Source organism: Dendrobates tinctorius, unplaced genomic scaffold (genome assembly GCF_039654945.1).
Source record: "Dendrobates tinctorius isolate UK_male_01 unplaced genomic scaffold, ASM3965494v1 ptg000165l, whole genome shotgun sequence".
In the NCBI taxonomy this organism is placed as follows: domain Eukaryota; kingdom Metazoa; phylum Chordata; class Amphibia; order Anura; family Dendrobatidae; genus Dendrobates; species Dendrobates tinctorius.
This window is the reverse complement of record NW_027361832.1, coordinates 1,590,792-1,610,419: the sequence shown is the minus strand read 5'-3', so window position 1 is coordinate 1,610,419 and position 19,628 is coordinate 1,590,792. Positions and strand designations below refer to the sequence as shown.

The 19,628-nt window shown below is 44.0% G+C and overlaps 1 protein-coding gene across 5 annotated transcripts in view; it reads right to left on the bottom strand.

Moving 5' to 3' along the window:
• The window catches only part of NDUFAF6 (NADH:ubiquinone oxidoreductase complex assembly factor 6), a 316,703-nt gene that overhangs the window by 212,494 nt on the left and 84,581 nt on the right, over positions 1 to 19,628 (bottom strand). For 3 of the 5 annotated variants that reach the window (XR_012220969.1, XR_012220968.1, XR_012220970.1), the window contains exon 8: positions 10,671 to 10,727. Coding sequence is in view for 2 of the 5 variants with exons in the window: in XM_073550412.1 (XP_073406513.1) it covers positions 7,773 to 7,901; positions 10,671 to 10,727 (186 nt within the window). In the remaining 3 variants the exon portion in view is untranslated. Of the gene's footprint in view, positions 1 to 7,753; positions 7,902 to 10,670; positions 10,728 to 19,628 lie in introns of those variants that run through there. The other 2 variants (XM_073550412.1, XM_073550414.1) reach the window with 1 other exon arrangement.

Below are 19,628 nucleotides of genomic sequence, written 5' to 3'. Positions count from 1 at the left end.
ATGAGATAAGAATTCAGAAGCACACAGCTGTGCTGCTGGTATAATACATTCAAAAGCGAAAGTAAAACTAACAACAACAATAGAGAGCTTCCCTCCCCACAATACAGCAAACATTTAACTTCACACTATCGCCATCTGCTGTCAGGCTAGTATAAAGTCCTCCTTTACATAAACAATAAGTCCATTTCTGTTGCATATGCCAACAATTACACCCCCTCATTACACCCTCTCATTATACCCCCCTCATTACACCCCTCTCATTAAACCCCTCTCATTACACCCCCTTGTTACACCCCTCTTATTATACCCCTCTCACAGCCGGCAGGAAAGACTGTTTTGCGGCCTGTGCTGGAGATAGGGAGCGGCGCCACCAGAGGGCGCCCGCACCCCATCTCCAGCACAGGCCGCAAGCCGTGGTCTTTCCTGCCAGCTGTGACTGCACAGAGGTGGGTGGGCAGGCAGCGGCCGGGGGGTCCGGCGGGGGGGTTCTGGCGGTGTCCCGCTGGTGGTTGTCATGATCCCAGTGCAGGTTTTTGAGCTGCACATCAGGGGTTAATGTCTGGAGCTCAGTGCAGGTTTTGACCTGCACACCTCGGGTTAATGATTGTGGCCTCTTTTTGGTTCTGGGAGAGCTTCTTAAACCCCTGGGAAGCTCCAATCCCTGTCCGTTATACTTTTGCCTTTGGCTGAGTGTGGTGACCTCCGTGTGCCTGTGCCTGTTCATTGCTATTGCTTGTTTATATGGTTCTGACCCGGTTCTGTTCCCCGTTGTGAGTTTGCCTGTTGATTCTGTACTGCGCTATCCTCTCTGTGTATGACTCGTTGCCTGTTATCTGACTACTCTCTGCTCGCCCCTCTTGTACCTTGCAGCTCTCTGTGTATGACTCATTGGCTACGTCCCGACTATCCTCCCTGTCTATGCCCCTTGGTAACTTTGTCTCGCAGTTACCCTGCTAGGAGTTCTCTTGCAGCTCCTAGCTCTCTGGAGTTTAGGCCACAGCCCCAGCAGTCACGTGCTTCAGGTCCTGCTGTTCTGAAGTACGCACCTATTCGGCTGCTGCCCGCTCCACAGGTATCTTTGAGCACAGTTTGCTTTACTCAGGACACGCACACTGGCTCAGTGAGCAAGCTCAGTGCGGTGTTCCCGACAGTGGTACTGTGGAAGGGCCTGGTACCACCAGCGGGTGCCATATTGGAATACTCTTTACTTGGGTATTCCAATATGGTGGTCGGCGTACTTCCAATGCGGCGTGGTGGATTGTGCGTTTCGATGACATCCTGACGGAAGTGGATGACGGACAATTTAAGGCAATTATATATATAGATGTCTCATGTGGAGTGCAACTAATGGCTCAATACAATAATCTTAGTCTTAGGGAAGAGTCAGATCACTGTATAACTCGGATGAGGATCAAAAAGCAATGCTCGGACTGGCCATCGGCTCTCCTGACCCAAGCATGACTACTATATTGAAATACATGCTATCACGTTCTGGTTTCGAGAGCAGATGGTCAGTCCGATCATTGCATTGCAATCCTTGTCCAAGTTATACAACCATCTGACTCTTCCCTTAATCTTAGTGGTTTGTAGACCTGGGTTAAATTATGGTGAGATAGGATTCAGGTACGATCAGAATTGCTAAGTGACCCCTCATTACACTTCAACCCAAGGACATCATTCATTGTTGACTCACTAAGGTTGTCATTGAGCCATTGGTTGCGCTCCACATGATAGTCGGTATCTGATATTCATGCAATTAGGTGATGCACGGGCATTTCTTTGTTTAGACTATTACATAGGGGCATATATTTGTGTATTGATTCTTCCTTGTACGTCATTTGGGTTGTAGGCAGATACTCTTTACCCTGCTGCAGTGTCACTATTATTGTAGCTGCGGTGGTGCATATTTCTTTGTGTGTTTATGACATTTTTTAGTTGTGTAATTTTTTTGTGCATAGCAAAATTATGGAATCTGCGACATGACTTCCTAACAGGGTATCCAGGCTTTCTGAACGCTGATGACGGAGCTCTGTGCTTGTGCCTGAGAGCTGTAGAGTCGATATTTGAGTGATTAGAGCAGGTCTCGCGACCTGGACACCCACCGATCTACTGGCTATGTTAAGAATGGGTTACATATTAAATAAAAAATAAAATGATGGGTGCCCTTCAACAAAAGAATTACTCAACAGTCAACAGTGTCATCCGGATTCTAATACCTATACAGGACACTTTAGTGGAAAAATCTCACTTTGAAATGCAATGCTTCAGCCTGTGCAATGTTCTGGCTTTATCTTTTCGTACTCCAGGTAGTCAATTAAATGGAAATCATGAAGATAGCCGTGCATTGCATTTGCTTGTTGTCTTTTTATTAAAATGACACTTGTTTCTTTTGCCAATAAGAATTTATCAGGACACAGCTCTGCGCTGCCATGTCTTCAGAATACACTGAGTATTACTAACGGCCTTGATCAGCAAGCATGGCATCATCCGCATTAATGGAGAAATATCCTGTCTGCGGGGCTGAGATTAAACTAATAGGAACATTATATTGTACCTCTCCAGTTTACCAAAGCCGTTTTGGATTTAAAGTGATAAGAAAAACAAAATGCTGGAGGTTAACATCGTGTTGAGACTGCATGACAAAGTCTATCATTTTTATCGGATCACTATTTTTTTTTTCTGGTATAATAACGAGTGACATGATGGAAACCTGACCCCAATTATAAGCTAATTAATGAATTCCATTTTATTCTAAGGCTTCATTCAGACCATTGGAGAAAATCAGACAGATTATTCATATCAGAGTTTGATCAGAGTGTTGTCACGGTATGTTTGGCTTTGCGTGACGCGACCCGATGATCGGTCGGTCACAAAACAACAAGACAGACAAGGGGACACCGGGAAAACAATTACAACGGTGGACCCTATGATAGGGAACGGGGAAGTGGACACCTCCTGCACTCTCCTAAGGGAGAGCCCTGACTCTCCTCACGCTCCCTATACAGGTTCTTTCAACCTGTCGCCGACCAGGATACCTCAGTCCGTCACTTGCCCTGCACCTATCTCTTACTAGGGAACCGGCAAGTGCTGACACTCGTCCTCACCGCTGTACTAGTAAAACACCAGGGAAAATAACAGACAGGGAACAACAAACAACTTCGCTTTCTCTGCTGCCAATGCTCCTGAGGCAGCAGAGTATGGCACCCGAACACAGCTTCCAGCAGAAACCCAAAGGCTCCAGAAAAGCTGCAACAGCACTGCTCCAAATAGCTCCTCTCTTCTCAAAGGTTGGTTAGTGAATGACCAGTATTGCCAACAGGGAGCAGCAGCAGCTGACAACCTTTTATAGGAAGGAGGGGGAGGTCACCACCTGCCGACTAATTAAACATGTAGTAACACCAGCGGCAAAAACCCAGCAGCCGACCAACTACAGTTGTAGTAACACCAGCAGCCACCGGGTGAAAAAACCCATATTAACCCCTGAGAGCCAGAAAGGAAAAAGGTTCATATAAGAGAGTCCAGACTCTGCCACAGATCCGAAAATGGATCGTGACAAGTCTATTATAAGTGTCATCTGATTTTTTTTTGTATATGGAGAAATTAAAAAAAAAAATTTCTCGACCTTCTCCATTCTGACAGTCCGTGAAAATTGGGGTTGGAATCTATCTAAAAGACATATATAGATAATAGATAGATCGATGATAGATAAAGGATAGATATAGATAAAAAGATAAAGGGCTAGCTACTGTAGATATATACTGTAGATAGATAATAGATATTCACACGGATGTGCAGGCATTCTGTAAATTATGTAATAAATTGAAAATAGCGCAAAACTCTCACACTTCATCTAAGTATTTATTCTGCACCGAAGTCTTAAATATAAAAACTCCTGAAACAAGAGTTCAATAACCTTTCTTCCTTGTCTTTTTGATAACGGAGCCAGCTTATGTTCGCGGCTTTATGAAGACCAGTAATCTTGACGTCCTTCGATGCCTTTGGCAACCTTGGCCGTACTGAAGGATTTCATCTTGAAGAACACATGTGGGCAGGATACGTAATATTCCTGAATAATTTCTCCTGTATTATGTTTTATTTTTGGAAATGTGAAATTCTCATGTATTGTCTTGCGGATGTGCGTGAACGTACGGAGACTTGTTATACGGGCAGAATACCATGATGCCATAAATCCCATGTTAACATGACTGGTATTAGTTTTGTGTGGAAGAAAATGAAGTAAGAAAGTTTAAGGAAATGACCGTGACATTATTATTTCACACTGTGAGCACGATTATTAGACAATTTATGTTTTTGATAAGTATATTATTGAACAACTCGTGTGCTGTCAGTCAATCCAAAAGGTTAATAATGAATATTTAGGAAAGTAAACCTGAGGTTTTGTCTTTCTTCGGAGAATATCTATGTGTTCGGAATTATTGGCCAACTATTATTGTGCAGAAGTATTATGCAACTAAATGAAAAATGTATTTTCCCATTTTGTTGATTTTCAAAAATATTGACCAAACAGCTCAAAATGTACAAAAACACATTTCTGACATTTTGCTAAAAAAAAATATTAGTGACCAATATAGTAATAGCTGCCCATCTTTTTAGTAAAGACGTAACCCCTCCATCCATGAGGTCTGTCAGTTTCTTAAATTGCTGATGATCAACTTTTTTGGCAGCACCAACCTCAGCCTCCCAGACACTGATCAGAGCGGTGACTCCCTAAATCTGCCATTTTTCATCCCTTTTATATAAATCTCAATAGACTTTCAAGGCAGAGTTTGATCTGAAAACTGATGAGAACAGGACATGCTCTCAGTCTCATGTACAGGAGACACGGATTCATTTTTTTTTTAAGTTTCTCCATCGTCTTCTTTTGGACCACACTTGGATGACAGCTGATTTTTTTTTCCACGAACCCAGACTTGAATGGGCAAGTGCCATCCAATTCTCGGAGGCAAGTCGTTCATGACGCGAGTGGTCCGAAGAAAAAAAATCAGACGTATGCACAGCTCTAAAGAGTATCATGGGTACGAGTGTTATCCGTCCAAACTTTGGATACAACATGACCGGTTTTAACGGTCGAGTGCACAATCCCAATGTCTGTGTGATGTCCGAGGGAAAAAATGGACACAACACCGTTGTGTAGAACGGATATATGAATGCACCCTGTTTTCCTTGCACAACTAATCTTCACCCACCTAGCTGTGCAGGGGACTACAGCAATGCCCATTTCCCATGGCTTTGAGTGCTGCTGGGCAAGGAGCAGACATTCCATTCTGTGGGCCAGTAGATTGACTTTTGGGACGACTCTCTCCAGTCCGCTCTCATAGCCTAGCGATATGCCATCACTTTACAAGTTGGAATGACAAGCATGTTTGTTTAGGCTAAAATCAGTTTGCACCACTGACTAATGATCCAGACATTTGCGAGGCACCCTACAAGAGAAATGCATATACAGTTGTGGCCAAAAGTATTGACACCCCTGCAATTCTGTCAGATAATACTCAGTTTCTTCCTGAAAATGATTGCAAACACAAATTCTTTGGTATTATCTTCATTTAATTTGTCTTAAATGAAAAAACACAAAAAGAATTGTCCTAAAGCCAAATTGGATATAATTCCACACCAAACATAAAAAAGAGGGTGGACAAAAGTATTGGCACTGTTCGAAAAATCATGTGATGCTTCTCTAATTTGTGTAATTAACAGCACCTGTAACTTACCTGTGGCACCTAACAGGTGTTGGCAATAACTAAATCACATTTGCAGCCAGTTGACATGGATTAAAGTTGACTCAACCTCTGTCCTGTGTCCGTGTGTGTACCACATTTAGCATGGAGAAAAGAAAGAAGACCAAAGAACTGTCTGAGGACTTGAGAAACCAAATTGTGAGGAAGCATGAGCAATCTCAAGGCTACAAGTCCATCTCCAAAGACCAGAATGTTCCTGTGTCTACCGTGCGCAGTGTCATCAAGAAGTTTAAAGCCCATGGCACTGTGGCTAACCTCCCTAGATGTGGACGGAAAAGAAAAATTGACAAGAGATTTCAACGCAAGATTGTGCGGATGTTGGATAAAGAACCTCGACTAACATCCAAACACGTTCAAGCTGCCCTGCAGTCCGAGGGTACAACAGTGTCAACCCGTACTATCCGTCGGCGTCTGAATGAAAAGGGACTGTATGGTAGGAGACCCAGGAAGACCCTACTTCTTACCCCAAGAAATAAAAAGCCAGGCTGGAGTTTGCCAAAACTTACCTGAAAAAGCCTAAAACGTTTTGGAAGAATGTTCTCTGGTCAGATGAGACAAAAGTAGAGCTTTTTGGGTAAAGGCATCAACATAGAGTTTACAGGAGAAAAAAAGAGGCATTCAAAGAAAAGAACACGGTCCCTACAGTCAAACATGGCGGAGGTTCCCTGATGTTTTGGGGTTGCTTTGCTGCCTCTGGCACTGGACTGCTTGACCGTGTGCATGGCATTATGAAGTCTGAAGACTACCAACAAACTTTGCAGCATAATGTAGGGCCCAGTGTGAGAAAGCTGGGTCTCCCTCAGAGGTCATGGGTCTTCCACCAGGACAATGACCCAAAACACACTTCAAAAAGCACTAGAAAATGGTTTGAGAGAAAGCACTGGAGACTTCTAAGGTGGCCAGCAATGAGTCCAGACCTGAATCCCATAGAACACCTGTGGAGAGATCTAAAAATGGCAGTTTGGAGAAGGCACCCTTCAAATATCAGGGACCTGGAGCAGTTTGCCAAAGAAGAATGGTCTAAAATTCCAGCAGAGCATTGTAAGAAACTCATTGATGGTTACCGGAAGTGGTTGGTCGCAGTTATTTTGGCTAAAGGTTGTGCAACTAAGTATTAGGCTGAGGGTGCCAATACTTTTGTCTGGCCCATTTTTGGAGTTTTGTGTGAAATGATCAATGTTTTGCTTTTTGCTTCATTCTCTTTTGTGTTTTTTCATTTAAGACAAATTAAATGAAGATAATAATACCAAAGAATTTGTTTGCAATCATTTTCAGGAAGAAACAGTATTATCTGACAGAACTGCAGGGGTGTCAATACTTTTGGCCACAACTGTATAGTACTTGGAGCCACATTTTTTACACTGCGCAAATGTTTGGAACTGTCAAGATATGGAATGAAAACTATGCCGTGAGCACCGTGCCAATAGGCAATGGCAGCTGAACTGAGGGTTCCACCATAAAATATAGACAGCCTGTGCTTCTGCCTAATTTTCTCATGCTATACGAAGTACAAATGTGGTGATATTGTAGATGTGGTGCTAGGCATGCGCCACTGAAACTCAAAAATTTGTGCAAAAATTTGTACAAATACATGGAATTCACCAGCTCACACAGGCTCAGGCGTCCTGAAAAACGGAACTCAAGGCACCACTTGTAGTAGAATGCAGAAAGTAAGGAGGGATTCCAGCTTCTCATATTGCACAAGTTTATCCCAGTAAAATGGATTTCATGACCACAATGAATACAGCATCTGACAGGTTCCCTTTGACCACAGTAACATCTATTAGTGAGCAATGTTAATAGTAAGAGGTTGGATAACCTCCATTATGCTCGAACAGCACACAAAGCCCTCACTTCGCCACAAGATCGGCTGGAGGAGGTAATGCTCTGCTGAACAATACGGCTGTTGCATTCAAGAGAATCACCATCAGCGGCAATGTAATCCTTATAGCGGGGGAAAGAAACCCTTTTTTTCAATAAATAAAAAGGCAAACTTTATAGAAAAATATAATTTTAATAAATTTTCCTCCAAGATTGAATATATAAAGACAATGGCAGCCAGGGAACGCGCCTTTGTAAGCTCGGATGAAATATATTGAAGTCCGACTTCCGGAGTCTTTTTAAATACCCGTCCAAGGGAACCTGGAAGATTAGACAAGTTTTATTCATTAGTAGATACCTAATGCCCTGGGGAGATTGGATATATCAAGGATTGTATACTCCCCGCCCTTCTGTACAGTGATGAACATTAAGGTACTGTCACACTTAGCGATGTACCAGCGATCCCGACCAGCGATATGACGCGGTCAGGATCGCTGGTGTATCGCTAAGTGGTCGCTAGTGAGCTGCCACACAGGCAGATCTCACCAGCGACATCGCTGGGGACGGGGGTCGCTACTTACCTGTCACACCAGGCGATCCTGCGTCCTCCCGCCCGGCTCCACTCTCGTCGCTCGTCTCTCCACAGGAAGCGCCGCAGGAAGCTGACGACGAGAAACAGTCCTGGATGTTCTCGCGCGATCAGCGATAACGAGCGGGTTGTAGGTAAGTATCAGACACAGCGATGTCGCTAGCAATATCGCTATAACGTCACAAGTTATAGCGATATTGCTGGCGATATCGCTTAGTGTGACAGTACCTTAAGGTCAATAGATCAGGGGTGTGACTATAGGGCGAGCGGATGTTGCAGTGGCACCTGGGTGCTACAGGTTGTGGATGGATGAAAGGTCCTCCTGCCCCGTGTGAGGAGGTCACTACTGCACCAGTGGCAGACTAACCGCATTTTCAGAAGTCAATTAATTCACAAATGAGTTCTGATATTCCTAATTTATAGTAAGGGTCTATTATCTCTAAATATTAACCTAAACTGCTGCAGAACCTCTTTTTCCCCCAAAAAAGAGAGAACGTTCAGTTCACGGATATGGATTACTTCTTCCTTTAGGAGGACTGCAGAGTCTTATGGTAAGCATTATGATGTTCTGCAGCAGCTCGGGTAAAGCACTGTTTATTATACATTGCAGCTGCTGCTGAACCTCTTTTTAAGGAGAGTTGGGATGATGATATATCAGTTAGTGGGTGGCAAAAGAACAACTTCCTGACAACACAGTCGACAGACCTTGGCTGCAGTAAGAGAGGAGAAGCACGTAGTTCGCACCACTCATCTTTGTATAATTATCCACCCTGACAAGCGATTATAAAAATGATTCACGGATTTGGAGTCTGTACTTTATTCAATGTCAAGTAACAATAAAAAAATTCTAGAGAGGAAATGCTGCAGATGCTTTTATAATGAATATTACCACTCTAGTGTACCTAAAATAAAACAACATAGCAAATAATCTGATTAATAAAATCCTACTGCCTTGTGTCCGCATCTCTTAAGAAGACCTATGTGTTGTCATGGTGACAGGTCACACGCAAATAAACCCTGTGTAGTGTCAGCCATTCCTGTTTATCTGACCTTCTAATCTACAGATAGTAAAAATGAGGGGCAAAGAGTAGAAGACTGCAGAATCTCACTACGCAAGACTTGTTTGTAGTCTGTAACCATGGAGACACATAGCTCTGCACATGTGTCATGCGCCGGGGCTCTTTGACCTTTCCCGGCGCCAGCGCACTGCAGTACTTTGCAGGTCAGGGCAGAGAAGTACGCCTGTGCAGGAGCGTGATGTCGGGAAGATTGCGTGGATGACATAGGGATGCGTCATCCATGCAAAGCAAGAAGTAGGACGGCACTGCAAGAAGAAAGGAGGCACCGGACCTAGAAGAGTGACGCCCCTCTGACTGGACCGCCCTGCAGCTGAGTATAATAAAAGCTATTTTTCTTGTCTTTCAGGTCAGGTTGGGGGCAGATATACAGCATTATAGAACGTTGTATATCAGGCCTGAAAGTTGGTGGCCGTATCTCATATCAGTCAAACCTAGTGACAGGTTCCCTTTAAACAGAATCTCTCCAAAACTGAACTCCTTGTGTTTCCTCCCTTTACTAGCCTACCTGTAGATGATATTGCCATTTCTTTGTATGGTTCTCACATAACTCCCAAGCAGCACCCCCCCGTCTTGGGATTATATTTGACTCTGATCTTTCCTTAACCCTCTACAGCTTAATCGCTCGCTCATGCCATCTGTCCCTTGAAAACATCTCAAGCATCTGTCATTTTCTTAACCATTGACTCTGTGAAAACTGCTCCTGTTGCTCTGATGATTCTAGCCTGGACTTCTACAACTCTCTACAAGAACGGTCTCCTTCAAAATCTGTTTCATGTTCCCCTCTCCAAACTATCCTGAATGCAGCACTCAGGGACACATTTCTTTCCAGCCGCCACACCGATGCCTCGACCTTATTCCAGTCATATACAATATATACGTATCGCTCTCACCCTCAATGCTCTACATAGTTCTGCACCACCCTACATCTTGGTCTACCACCGTTCTCTTCCTCTCTGGTACAGTAATGACCTATATAATCTGAACCTCCCACTCCCATCTTCAGGACTTCTCTCGAGCTGTACCAGTACTCTGGAATGCACTACCCCCAACAATCCAGTCAATTCCCAGTATCCATAGTTTAAAGAGTGCTCAAAAAACACAAGTATTGCGATCCTATTCTAGACATGACGCGGCCAATGGGGATGATGTCATTTGCGCACAGAGGGCACGAGAACGGCATCTGAAACGGACAAGTCTTGGAGAAGCAATACCCACAAGGACTACCTCTACCTAATTTGCCAATGATGAGCAGTACATTAACATTGTTTAGATCGCATCTGTGAATGTTTGCTCAGGATATATAGGGTTGTATTAAAATGCAGAAATATAACCCAATGATGGCGACTTTGGGGGCTTAAAGGACCTGACAGGTTACATTTAATATTTCTAAATAAAATAAAATGGAGTCATTCAAATACTTACTGTGACATTGAAGGCAGGAAAAGCAGCTACATGAACTTTGTTCTGAAAAGATCGAGCCTGGAGGACAGAAAAAAAGAGGGTAAGCACAAGGTTAATGGTCTTCTGCGGCAGTTACAAATGTAATATGGGCCGGGCTTATAGGGTGACTTTGGACACAACGCAAGTCGTGCAGCCAAAGATCGCAGTATGCCATTGCTACATTACTGTGCAAAACAGGTGAATGGGGTCTCAAGGTGACCTGCAGGGTAGAACCAAGAAGGTCGCAACAAAGTCTGAACCTCTTGGATTTTTCTAAACTTGCGGGTCACAATGTGACCCCATTCACAGGTAGCAGCGGCACTCGGTGAGCTTTTACTTGTGTAGAGGTGCAGCCTCAGCCTTAGAACAATAGGAAAAAGTCACAAACTTTCCAACATCAGCTAATAAATAAATGCCACACACAAAATAGAAAAAAAAAAGAAGAATCTCTGCAACAAGACGAAGAATTCCTAACAATGTGTATATTCCGAAAAGCAACCAAAGCATCAGTGAGTCTCTATCGAAACCTCTGAAGGGAGTTTGTTCCAGCATTATAGATCACATTCACTGTAGATAAAAAAAATAAATGGATAAAACTTGAAATTACATTCCCTAGAAAAAAAAATAATTCAATGGAAAGTTATGACATTTTCAGAGTTATTATCGTGTAAGCTTTTTCTTAAAATGTATAGTAATGTTAACGTCCACCTAGTGCGCGGAGTAGCGGTGGTCACCACCGAATCTCACACATTGTAGTCTCATTGCCTCCACTTCATCCCGTAATAACATCTCCAATCTGAATGATCACTCTTCTACCAGAACGTGACATTTTCAGGGCAGGCTCATTTATCTCGAGTCATTTTTGCGGATATGATATATTTTAGGTTCATGAGAAATTGCTTAACAATGGGATGTTTTATCGAGGGGCGTTTAATACGTTATTGATTCTATAACTCGTGTTCATAATTAACACATTGGTTTCTTTATCATCGGATGTTGTGTCGAGCTGAAAACAATTCAATTCTAGAACATTTGGGTCCATCGCTCCCTGACGGTCGTCAGAAGTTACGTAATAAAAGGTTTCTCAGACTTCAGTAAATGCAGTTTTGTCAATGAGATTTTCTATTTTTGCATTTCAACTTCTTAAGCCTGTAAATATCTTTGCTGGATGTCAGTGAGTGCGGGCACAGGCCATACAATGGTTGTCACACTAATATGATGATCACAGATGTGCGACTGGTGTATTGTATAAGAGTCAGTGATAAGCAGTCATAGAGGAGCGCTTAGGAAGCAACCCAGGGGCAGACAAAGAAGTCAGGTCTCCACCGCAGCTCCAGCCGAAAACCTCCAATGGAGGATAGGAGCAATGAGAAAATGGAAACGGTCTTAGGAGCGCAGGAAAGAGACTCAGACAAGAGATGGGTTTAAACCACAACGTGTTTCGACGGAGAATCCGTCTTCATCAGGTGGAAGTTTTCCACCTGATGAAGACGGATTCTCCGTCGAAACGCGTTGTGGTTTAAACCCATCTCTTGTCTGAGTCTCTTTCCTGCGCTCCTAAGACCGTTTCCATTTTCTCATTGGTGTATTGTATAGTCATAGATTAACCCCTTGTGCACGCTAAGATAACGTACTTCATGGGCCATTGACAGTCGCCACCTCCTGACATTCATTGCCATTATATTGACCTTGTAGGCACTGCCCATGTACTTGTGTTAGGCGTTAGGTTTCTGCGTCTGCTCTGCAGGAATCCAGAGCCTCACATTCTGCGGTCTCCTGCTGTCTATCTACTGCAGAGAAGATTACTTTGCAGCGGATCGCTCCAGAGACTAAGTTCCTCTGTGCTCCTACTGGGCATGCGCACGAGACGATCTCCCATTGGAGATCGGGAGTCATGTGCCCAGGTCCTGCTCCAGATCTCATTGGTCCATCTCGGAGATCTGGAAGGTCCCGCACGGCTATACTAGGCGCGCATGACCGTTCGGCCATGCGCTAGTATAGATTATACTTGCTATGTGTGAATGGTGACGGATGTATGATTCTGGTGACTGACTCATTATAAAACCCTTTCCCTCTGATATTATGCATGTGGATAGGGAATTAGTCCAGCAGTCAGCGCCAGTCAGTGGCAAGCCTTAGGCCACTGTGCACACCGCACCTCTATGCTAGCGTCCGACATTGCGCTTGCTTTCTAGCTTTGTCGTCGAGCGGCAGTGTCCTACGCTGCGCTGCAGTCCTTCTTGGCGCTCACAGTAGCGACGCCGCACACACGGTAGGTTTAAAAGGACGCAACTCCTCTGTCTTAGGTCCTGCTCCTGTGACCAGATACCGTGTGTGCATTTTCCTGAGGCCTGTGACACTAACAGGCTCAGCGTTTTTGTATGTTTATGTTGCGGCGCCTCTGTGTGTGAACAGAGCCCGCTCTGCGCACTTCGGGTGAAGCTGAACCCGTGCGCATTATACCGCCATATTGCTCCTCTGTCATTACTGTGAGAATCATGTGGGAATAGTGGATGAGGGCAGGTACAGTGGGGCAAAAAAGTATTTAGTCAGTCAGCAATAGTGCAAGTTCCACCACTTAAAAAGATGAGAGGCGTCTGTAATTTACATCATAGGTAGACCTCAACTATGGGAGACAAACTGAGAAAAAAAAATCCAGAAAATCACATTGTTTTTTTTTCCTTTTATTTGCATATTATGGTGGAAAATAAGTATTTGGTCAGAAACAAGCAATCAAGATTTCTGGCTCTCACAGACCTGTAACTTCTTCTTTAAGAGTCTCCTCTTTCCTCCACTCATTACCTGTAGTAATGGCACCTGTTTAAACTTGTTATCAGTATAAAAAGACACCTGTGCACACCCTCAAACAGTCTGACTCCAAACTCCACTATGGTGAAGACCAAAGAGCTGTCAAAGGACACCAGAAACAAAATTGTAGCCCTGCACCATGCTGGGAAGACTGAATCTGCAATAGCCAACCAGCTTGGAGTGAAGAAATCAACTGTGGGAGCAATAATTAGAAAATGGAAGACATACAAGACCACTGATAATCTCCCTCGATCTGGTGCTCCACGCAAAATCCCACCCCGTGGGGTCAGAATGATCACAAGAACGGTGAGCAAAAATCCCAGAACCACACGGGGGGGACCTAGTGAATGAACTGCAGAGAGCTGGGACCAATGTAACAAGGCCTACCATAAGTAACACACTACGCCACCATGGACTCAGATCCTGCAGTGCCAGACGTGTCCCACTGCTTAAGCCTGTACATGTCCGGGCCCGTCTGAAGTTTGCTAGAGAGCATTTGGATGATCCAGAGGAGTTTTGGGAGAATGTCCTATGGTCTGATGAAACCAAACTGGAACTGTTTGGTAGAAACACAACTTGTCGTGTTTGGAGGAAAAAGAATACTGAGTTGCATCCATCAAACACCATACCTACTGTAAAGCATGGTGGTGGAAACATCATGCTTTGGGGCTGTTTCTCTGCAAAGGGGCCAGGACGACTGATCCGGGTACATGAAAGAATGAATGGGGCCATGTATCGTGAGATTTTGAGTGCAAACCTCCTTCCATCAGCAAGGGCATTGATGATGAAACGTGGCTGGGTCTTTCAACATGACAATGATCCAAAGCACACCGCCAGGGCAACGAAGGAGTGGCTTCGTAAGAAGCATTTTAAGGTCCTGGAGTGGCCTAGCCAGTCTCCAGATCTCAACCCTATAGAAAACCTTTGGAGGGAGTTGAAAGTCCGTGTTGCCAAGCGAAAAGCCAAAAACATCACTGCTCTAGAGGAGATCTGCATGGAGGAATGGGCCAACATACCAACAACAGTGTGTGGCAACCTTGTGAAGACTTACAGAAAACGTTTGACCTCTGTCATTGCCAACAAAGGATATATCACAAAGTATTGAGATGAAATTTTGTTTCTGACCAAATACTTATTTTCCACCATAATATGCAAATAAAAGGAAAAAAAAACAGACAATGTGATTTTCTGGATTTTTTTTTCTCAGTTTGTCTCCCATAGTTGAGGTCTACCTATGATGTAAATTACAGATGCCTCATCTTTTTAAGTGGTGGAACTTGCACTATTGCTGACTGACTAAATACTTTTTTGCCCCACTGTATATCTCGCCAAGATACTTTTCCTATGTGGCCTAGTCTGGTCAGTATATCACCTGGTTACTAATGAATAATGGGAGGCGGATATAAAAGTATGCCAGGTGGTTGTGTGAGTGTCTCAGCCTGGGGACACAGAGAGCCTGTATGTGTGAGAGACACACGTGAATGAAAGCAGTGCCCACGGTAACTGTGGTTTGGCTGGACGGGAGAAGCCCGCCAGTTGGTAGTTAGGTTGTACCTTGTTTAGTTAGTGCCGGACAGGCAAGGATTTGTTTTATGTTTTTTTTTCCTTTATGCATTGCTTTCACCTTTAATAAACCTGACCCAGTGTTATACCCGGACCCCGGCTGTGCGCCTGAGTTTCATGCTGAACGCACGTGACCTTTGACCCCAGCAAAGGCGATCCCAGAGTGTTTTATCACATTACCTAGCAGCGGTGTAACACCTACTGCACGGTGGACTCCGAGCGGCGAACGCACTTTATTATTTTTATTTAGTGCGTTCCGCCGTTCCTAACAACTGGTGAGATCTTCAGGTGCGCTCCCCAGCATCCTCTTTCCCGAGGGGCTATGTGCTCCTGATGATTGACAGTGCAGCCTAGTTGCATTGCTGAGTCGTCGGTCTTAATGGTGCACGCTCCCGATGTGGCAAGCAAAGGCTGCTTTACCACTGCAGCATTAGAGGAGCATGGTGCTCTGAATCTGGCCAGATCCGGAGCAATGCTTACAAGCTACGTAGGAGACGTGCCATTGCTGATAGACTGCAGATTTAAAGTAGACAGTAACCTAGGCTATGAACAGAAAACTATAAAAAGATAAAAAATAAAAAATAAAAAAATCACACCATATCTGAAAATGGAGAGGATTTTTAATGAAGGTAAATTACAATGCAGCAATATTATATTTTGTAAATATTACTTTTTTTTTTGGGGGGGGGGGGTGTCTTGATCCTACGATCGGCTGATCACTTATGCTATATATCGCACAACTTTAGCAGTGCAGGATATAAGAAAATCCCAGTCTGCTATGGAGCCCAGGCTCCGAATTAACAAGAGCACCAAGAAGCCATCTAAAGAGGCCTTCAGCTGCAAGGAAAACCCATTTGCACCCTACGGCAACCCCGTACAGAGGGGTTGAGGGGCAGTGAAGTACGCCCCCATCAGGACTGTGCCACTTATAGGTAAATGTCAAAGTTTGACAGAGAAATGGTAAACAGCAGCAATCCAAGCTAGCTCCAGTTGCTGCTGACAGAGGGAGGTGCCGGCAGTACCTGCTCCATGACCAATATGGTTAAACTCTTTTGCTGTGCTAATATAAGACTGGAGGCTCTTTGTAAATGGTGATTATTACTGGTCCCAGTTGCTTATCTGTCTATGGCTGGTATCACCAACAACACAGTCTATGTCTAAAAAGGGTCCCCAAGGTCTCCATAAATAATGGAAAGATACAATAGTTGTCATGCAAAAATCAAAACTGTCCACGTAGGAAGCAACACTGATTGACAATCAATTTCACATGCTGTTGTGCAAATGGAATGGACAACAGATGGAAATTATTGGAAATTGTCAAGACACCCTCAATAAAAGGAGTGGTTCTGCAGGTGGGGACCACAGACCACATCTCAGTACCAATGCTTTCTGGCTAATGTTTTGGTCACTTTTGAATGTTGGTTGTGCTTTCACACTCGTGGTAGCATGAGACAGACTCTACAACCCACACAAGTGTCTCAGGTAATGCAGCTCATCCAGGATGGCACATCAATGTGGCAAGAAGGTTTGCTGTGTCTGTCAGCGTAGTGTCCAGAGGCTGGAGGCGCTACCAGGTGACAGGCCAGTACACCAGGAGACGTGGAGGGGGCCGTAGGAGGGCAACAACCCAGCAGCAGGACCGCTACCTCAGTCTTTGTGCAAGGAGGAACAGGAGGAGCACTGCCAGAACCCTGCAAAATGACCTCCAGCAGGCCACAAACGTGCATGTGTCTGCACAAATGGTTAGAAACCGACTCCTTGAGGATGGTCTGAGTGCCAGACATCCACAGATGGGTGAAATATTACAATCCAGCCATGGCCAATACTGCAATAGCATCGACCATGGCTGGAGACCTCGATCCGACACCCCTCCACTGACTGACGGGGGCGATCGGCCCCTGCCACCGCCATCATCATCTGCTCCCCCTTCCCTCCGCTCTCCCCGCCTTCCGCTCCCCCCCTCACCCCCCCAGTACCTCCTATGTCCCTGTGTCCGTCCCGGTGTTCCTCCCGTATCGTTCATGGGCGCCGCCATCTTGCAAAATGGCGGGCGCATGTGCAGTGCACCTGCTAAATCTGCCAGCTGCAGATTTATTCATTCATTGCAGGAACATTTTGATCACTGTGATAATCTCTATCACAGTGATCAAAATAAAAAAAAACAAATAAACCCCCCCCCCCATTATCACCCCCATAGGTAGGGACAAATAATAATAAAAAAAAAAAAAAAAATATTTTTCCATTAGGGTTAGGGTTGGAATTAAGGATAAGATTAGGGTTAGGGGTGGGGTGGCGTTGGTATTATGGTTAGGCTTGTGGTTAGGGTTAGAGTTGGGATTAGGGTTAGGGGTGAGTTAGAATTGAGGGGTTTCCACTACTTAGGCACATCAGGGGGTCTCCAAACGCGACATGGCGCCACCATTGATTCCAGCCAATTTTGCGTTCAAAAAGTCAAACGGTGCTCCCTCCATTCCGAGCCCTGACAAACTTTGGGGGTCTAATTTCTCCTGGTACCCTTCTGAAAATAAAAAATTTCGGGCAAAAAAAAATCATTTTTTGAGGAAAAAAAAGATTTTTTATTTTCACGGCTCTGCGTTATAAACTTCTGTGACGCACTTGGGGGTTCAAAGTGCTCACCACACATCTAGATAAGTTCCTTGGGGGGGTCTAGTTTCCAAAATAGGGTCACTTGTGGGTGGTTTCCAAAGTTTAGGCACATCAGGGGCTCTGTAAACGCAACATGACGCCCGCAGACCATTCCATCAAGTCGGCATTTCAAAACGTCACTACTTGCCTTCCAAAATGGTGTCACTTGTGGGGGTTTTTCACTGTTTAGGCACACAGGGCTCTCCAAACGCAACATGGTGTCCGCTAACGATTGGAGCTAATTTTCCATTCAAAAAGTCAAACGGCGCTCCTTCCCTTCCGGGCCCTGCCGTGCGCCCAAACAGTGGTTTATGACCACATATGAGGTATCGGTGTACTCAGGAGAAATTGTCCAACAAATTTTAGGATCCATTTTATCCTGTTGCCCAAGCAAAAATGAAAAAATTAATGCTGAAAGGAAATTTTTGTTGGAAAAATTAAAATGTCCATTTTTTCTTTCCACGTTGCATTAGTTCCTGTGAAGCACCTGAAGGGTTAATAATCTTCTTGAATGTAGTTTTGAGTAGCTTGAGGGGTGCAGTTTTTAGAATGGTGTCACTTTTGGGTATTTTCTGTCATATAGACCCCTCAAAGTGACTTGAAATGTGAGGTGGTCCTTAAAAAAAATGGTTTTGTAAATTTTGTTGCAAAAATGATAAATCGCTGGTCAACTTTTAACCCTTATAACGTCCTAACCCAAAAAAATGTTGTTTCCAAAATTGTGCTGATGTAAAGTAGACATGTGGAAAATGTTATTTAGTAACTATTTTGTGTCACATAACTCTCTGGTTTAATACAATAAAAATTCAAAATTTGAAAATTGCAAAATTTTCACCAAATTTCCATTTTTTTCACAAATAAACGCAAAAATTATCAACCTAAATTTACTACTAACATGAAGCCTAATATGGCACGAAAAAACAATCTCAGAATCGCTAGGAGCCGTTGAAGCGTTCCTGAGTTATTACCTCATAAAGGGACACTGGTCAGAATTGCAAAAAATGGCCTGGTCATTAAGGTCAAAATAGGCTGGGTCATGAAGGGTTTAAAATCCATACTGTTTGCTGCCTTTTTAATTTGTTGCATTTCATCCTCTACCTGTTCAGCTATATTAGGAGGCTTGTACCAAACTCCAATTAGCAGCTTTCTATTATTACCATCCCCATGTACATTTACCATAGTGACTCTACATGGCTGTAACTCCCCCAATGTCTTCATTGAGCACAGGTTTTCATGTGGATTTTACGAAGATGCAAACCCTTCAAACTTTTTGATCTTTCTTGTCCTTTCTAAATGTAGCGCAACTCTCTACGTTTGTTACCCAGTCATGGCTTTCATCAAGCCAGGTTTCCGTAATGCGAACCACATCGTATTCTGTGATCGTCATAAGAGTCTCTTGCTCATTGCTAGACTTCTTGCACTTGCCAGCAGACATTTAATATTATTAGCAAATTTGTTACTCCTACTCAGCTCCCTGCTTTCCTTGCACATCCCTGAGCCCCTAAATCCTCATTTAGCCCTGCTGCCCCCCTTTCTCTACTCTATCCCCTTAATAGCACAACTACCCTCCCTCCCGCCACATCCTATTTTAAAAGCTCCTCCATCCGTCTTAGCATTTTTCTCCAAGCACAGCTGCACCCTCCGCATTAAGGTGCAGCCTGTCCCTACCTTAGACCCTGTAGCTGACAGAGAAGTCGTCCCAGTTCTCCAGGAACCAAAACCCTTCCTTCTTGCACCAATTTCTAAGGTATCAACCACAGATGACACTCACAAAATAAAAAAAATCCTCTTTATTTTTTGTCTTTAACCATTTTTTTGTGACATTTCAGCTCTAAAAGTCTCAAGTCCTTTGAAAAGTTGCCCAAAAAGCATCAAATTAAAAACCTGACACTAGGCAAGAACTGGAGTGAGACGTGGCCAAAA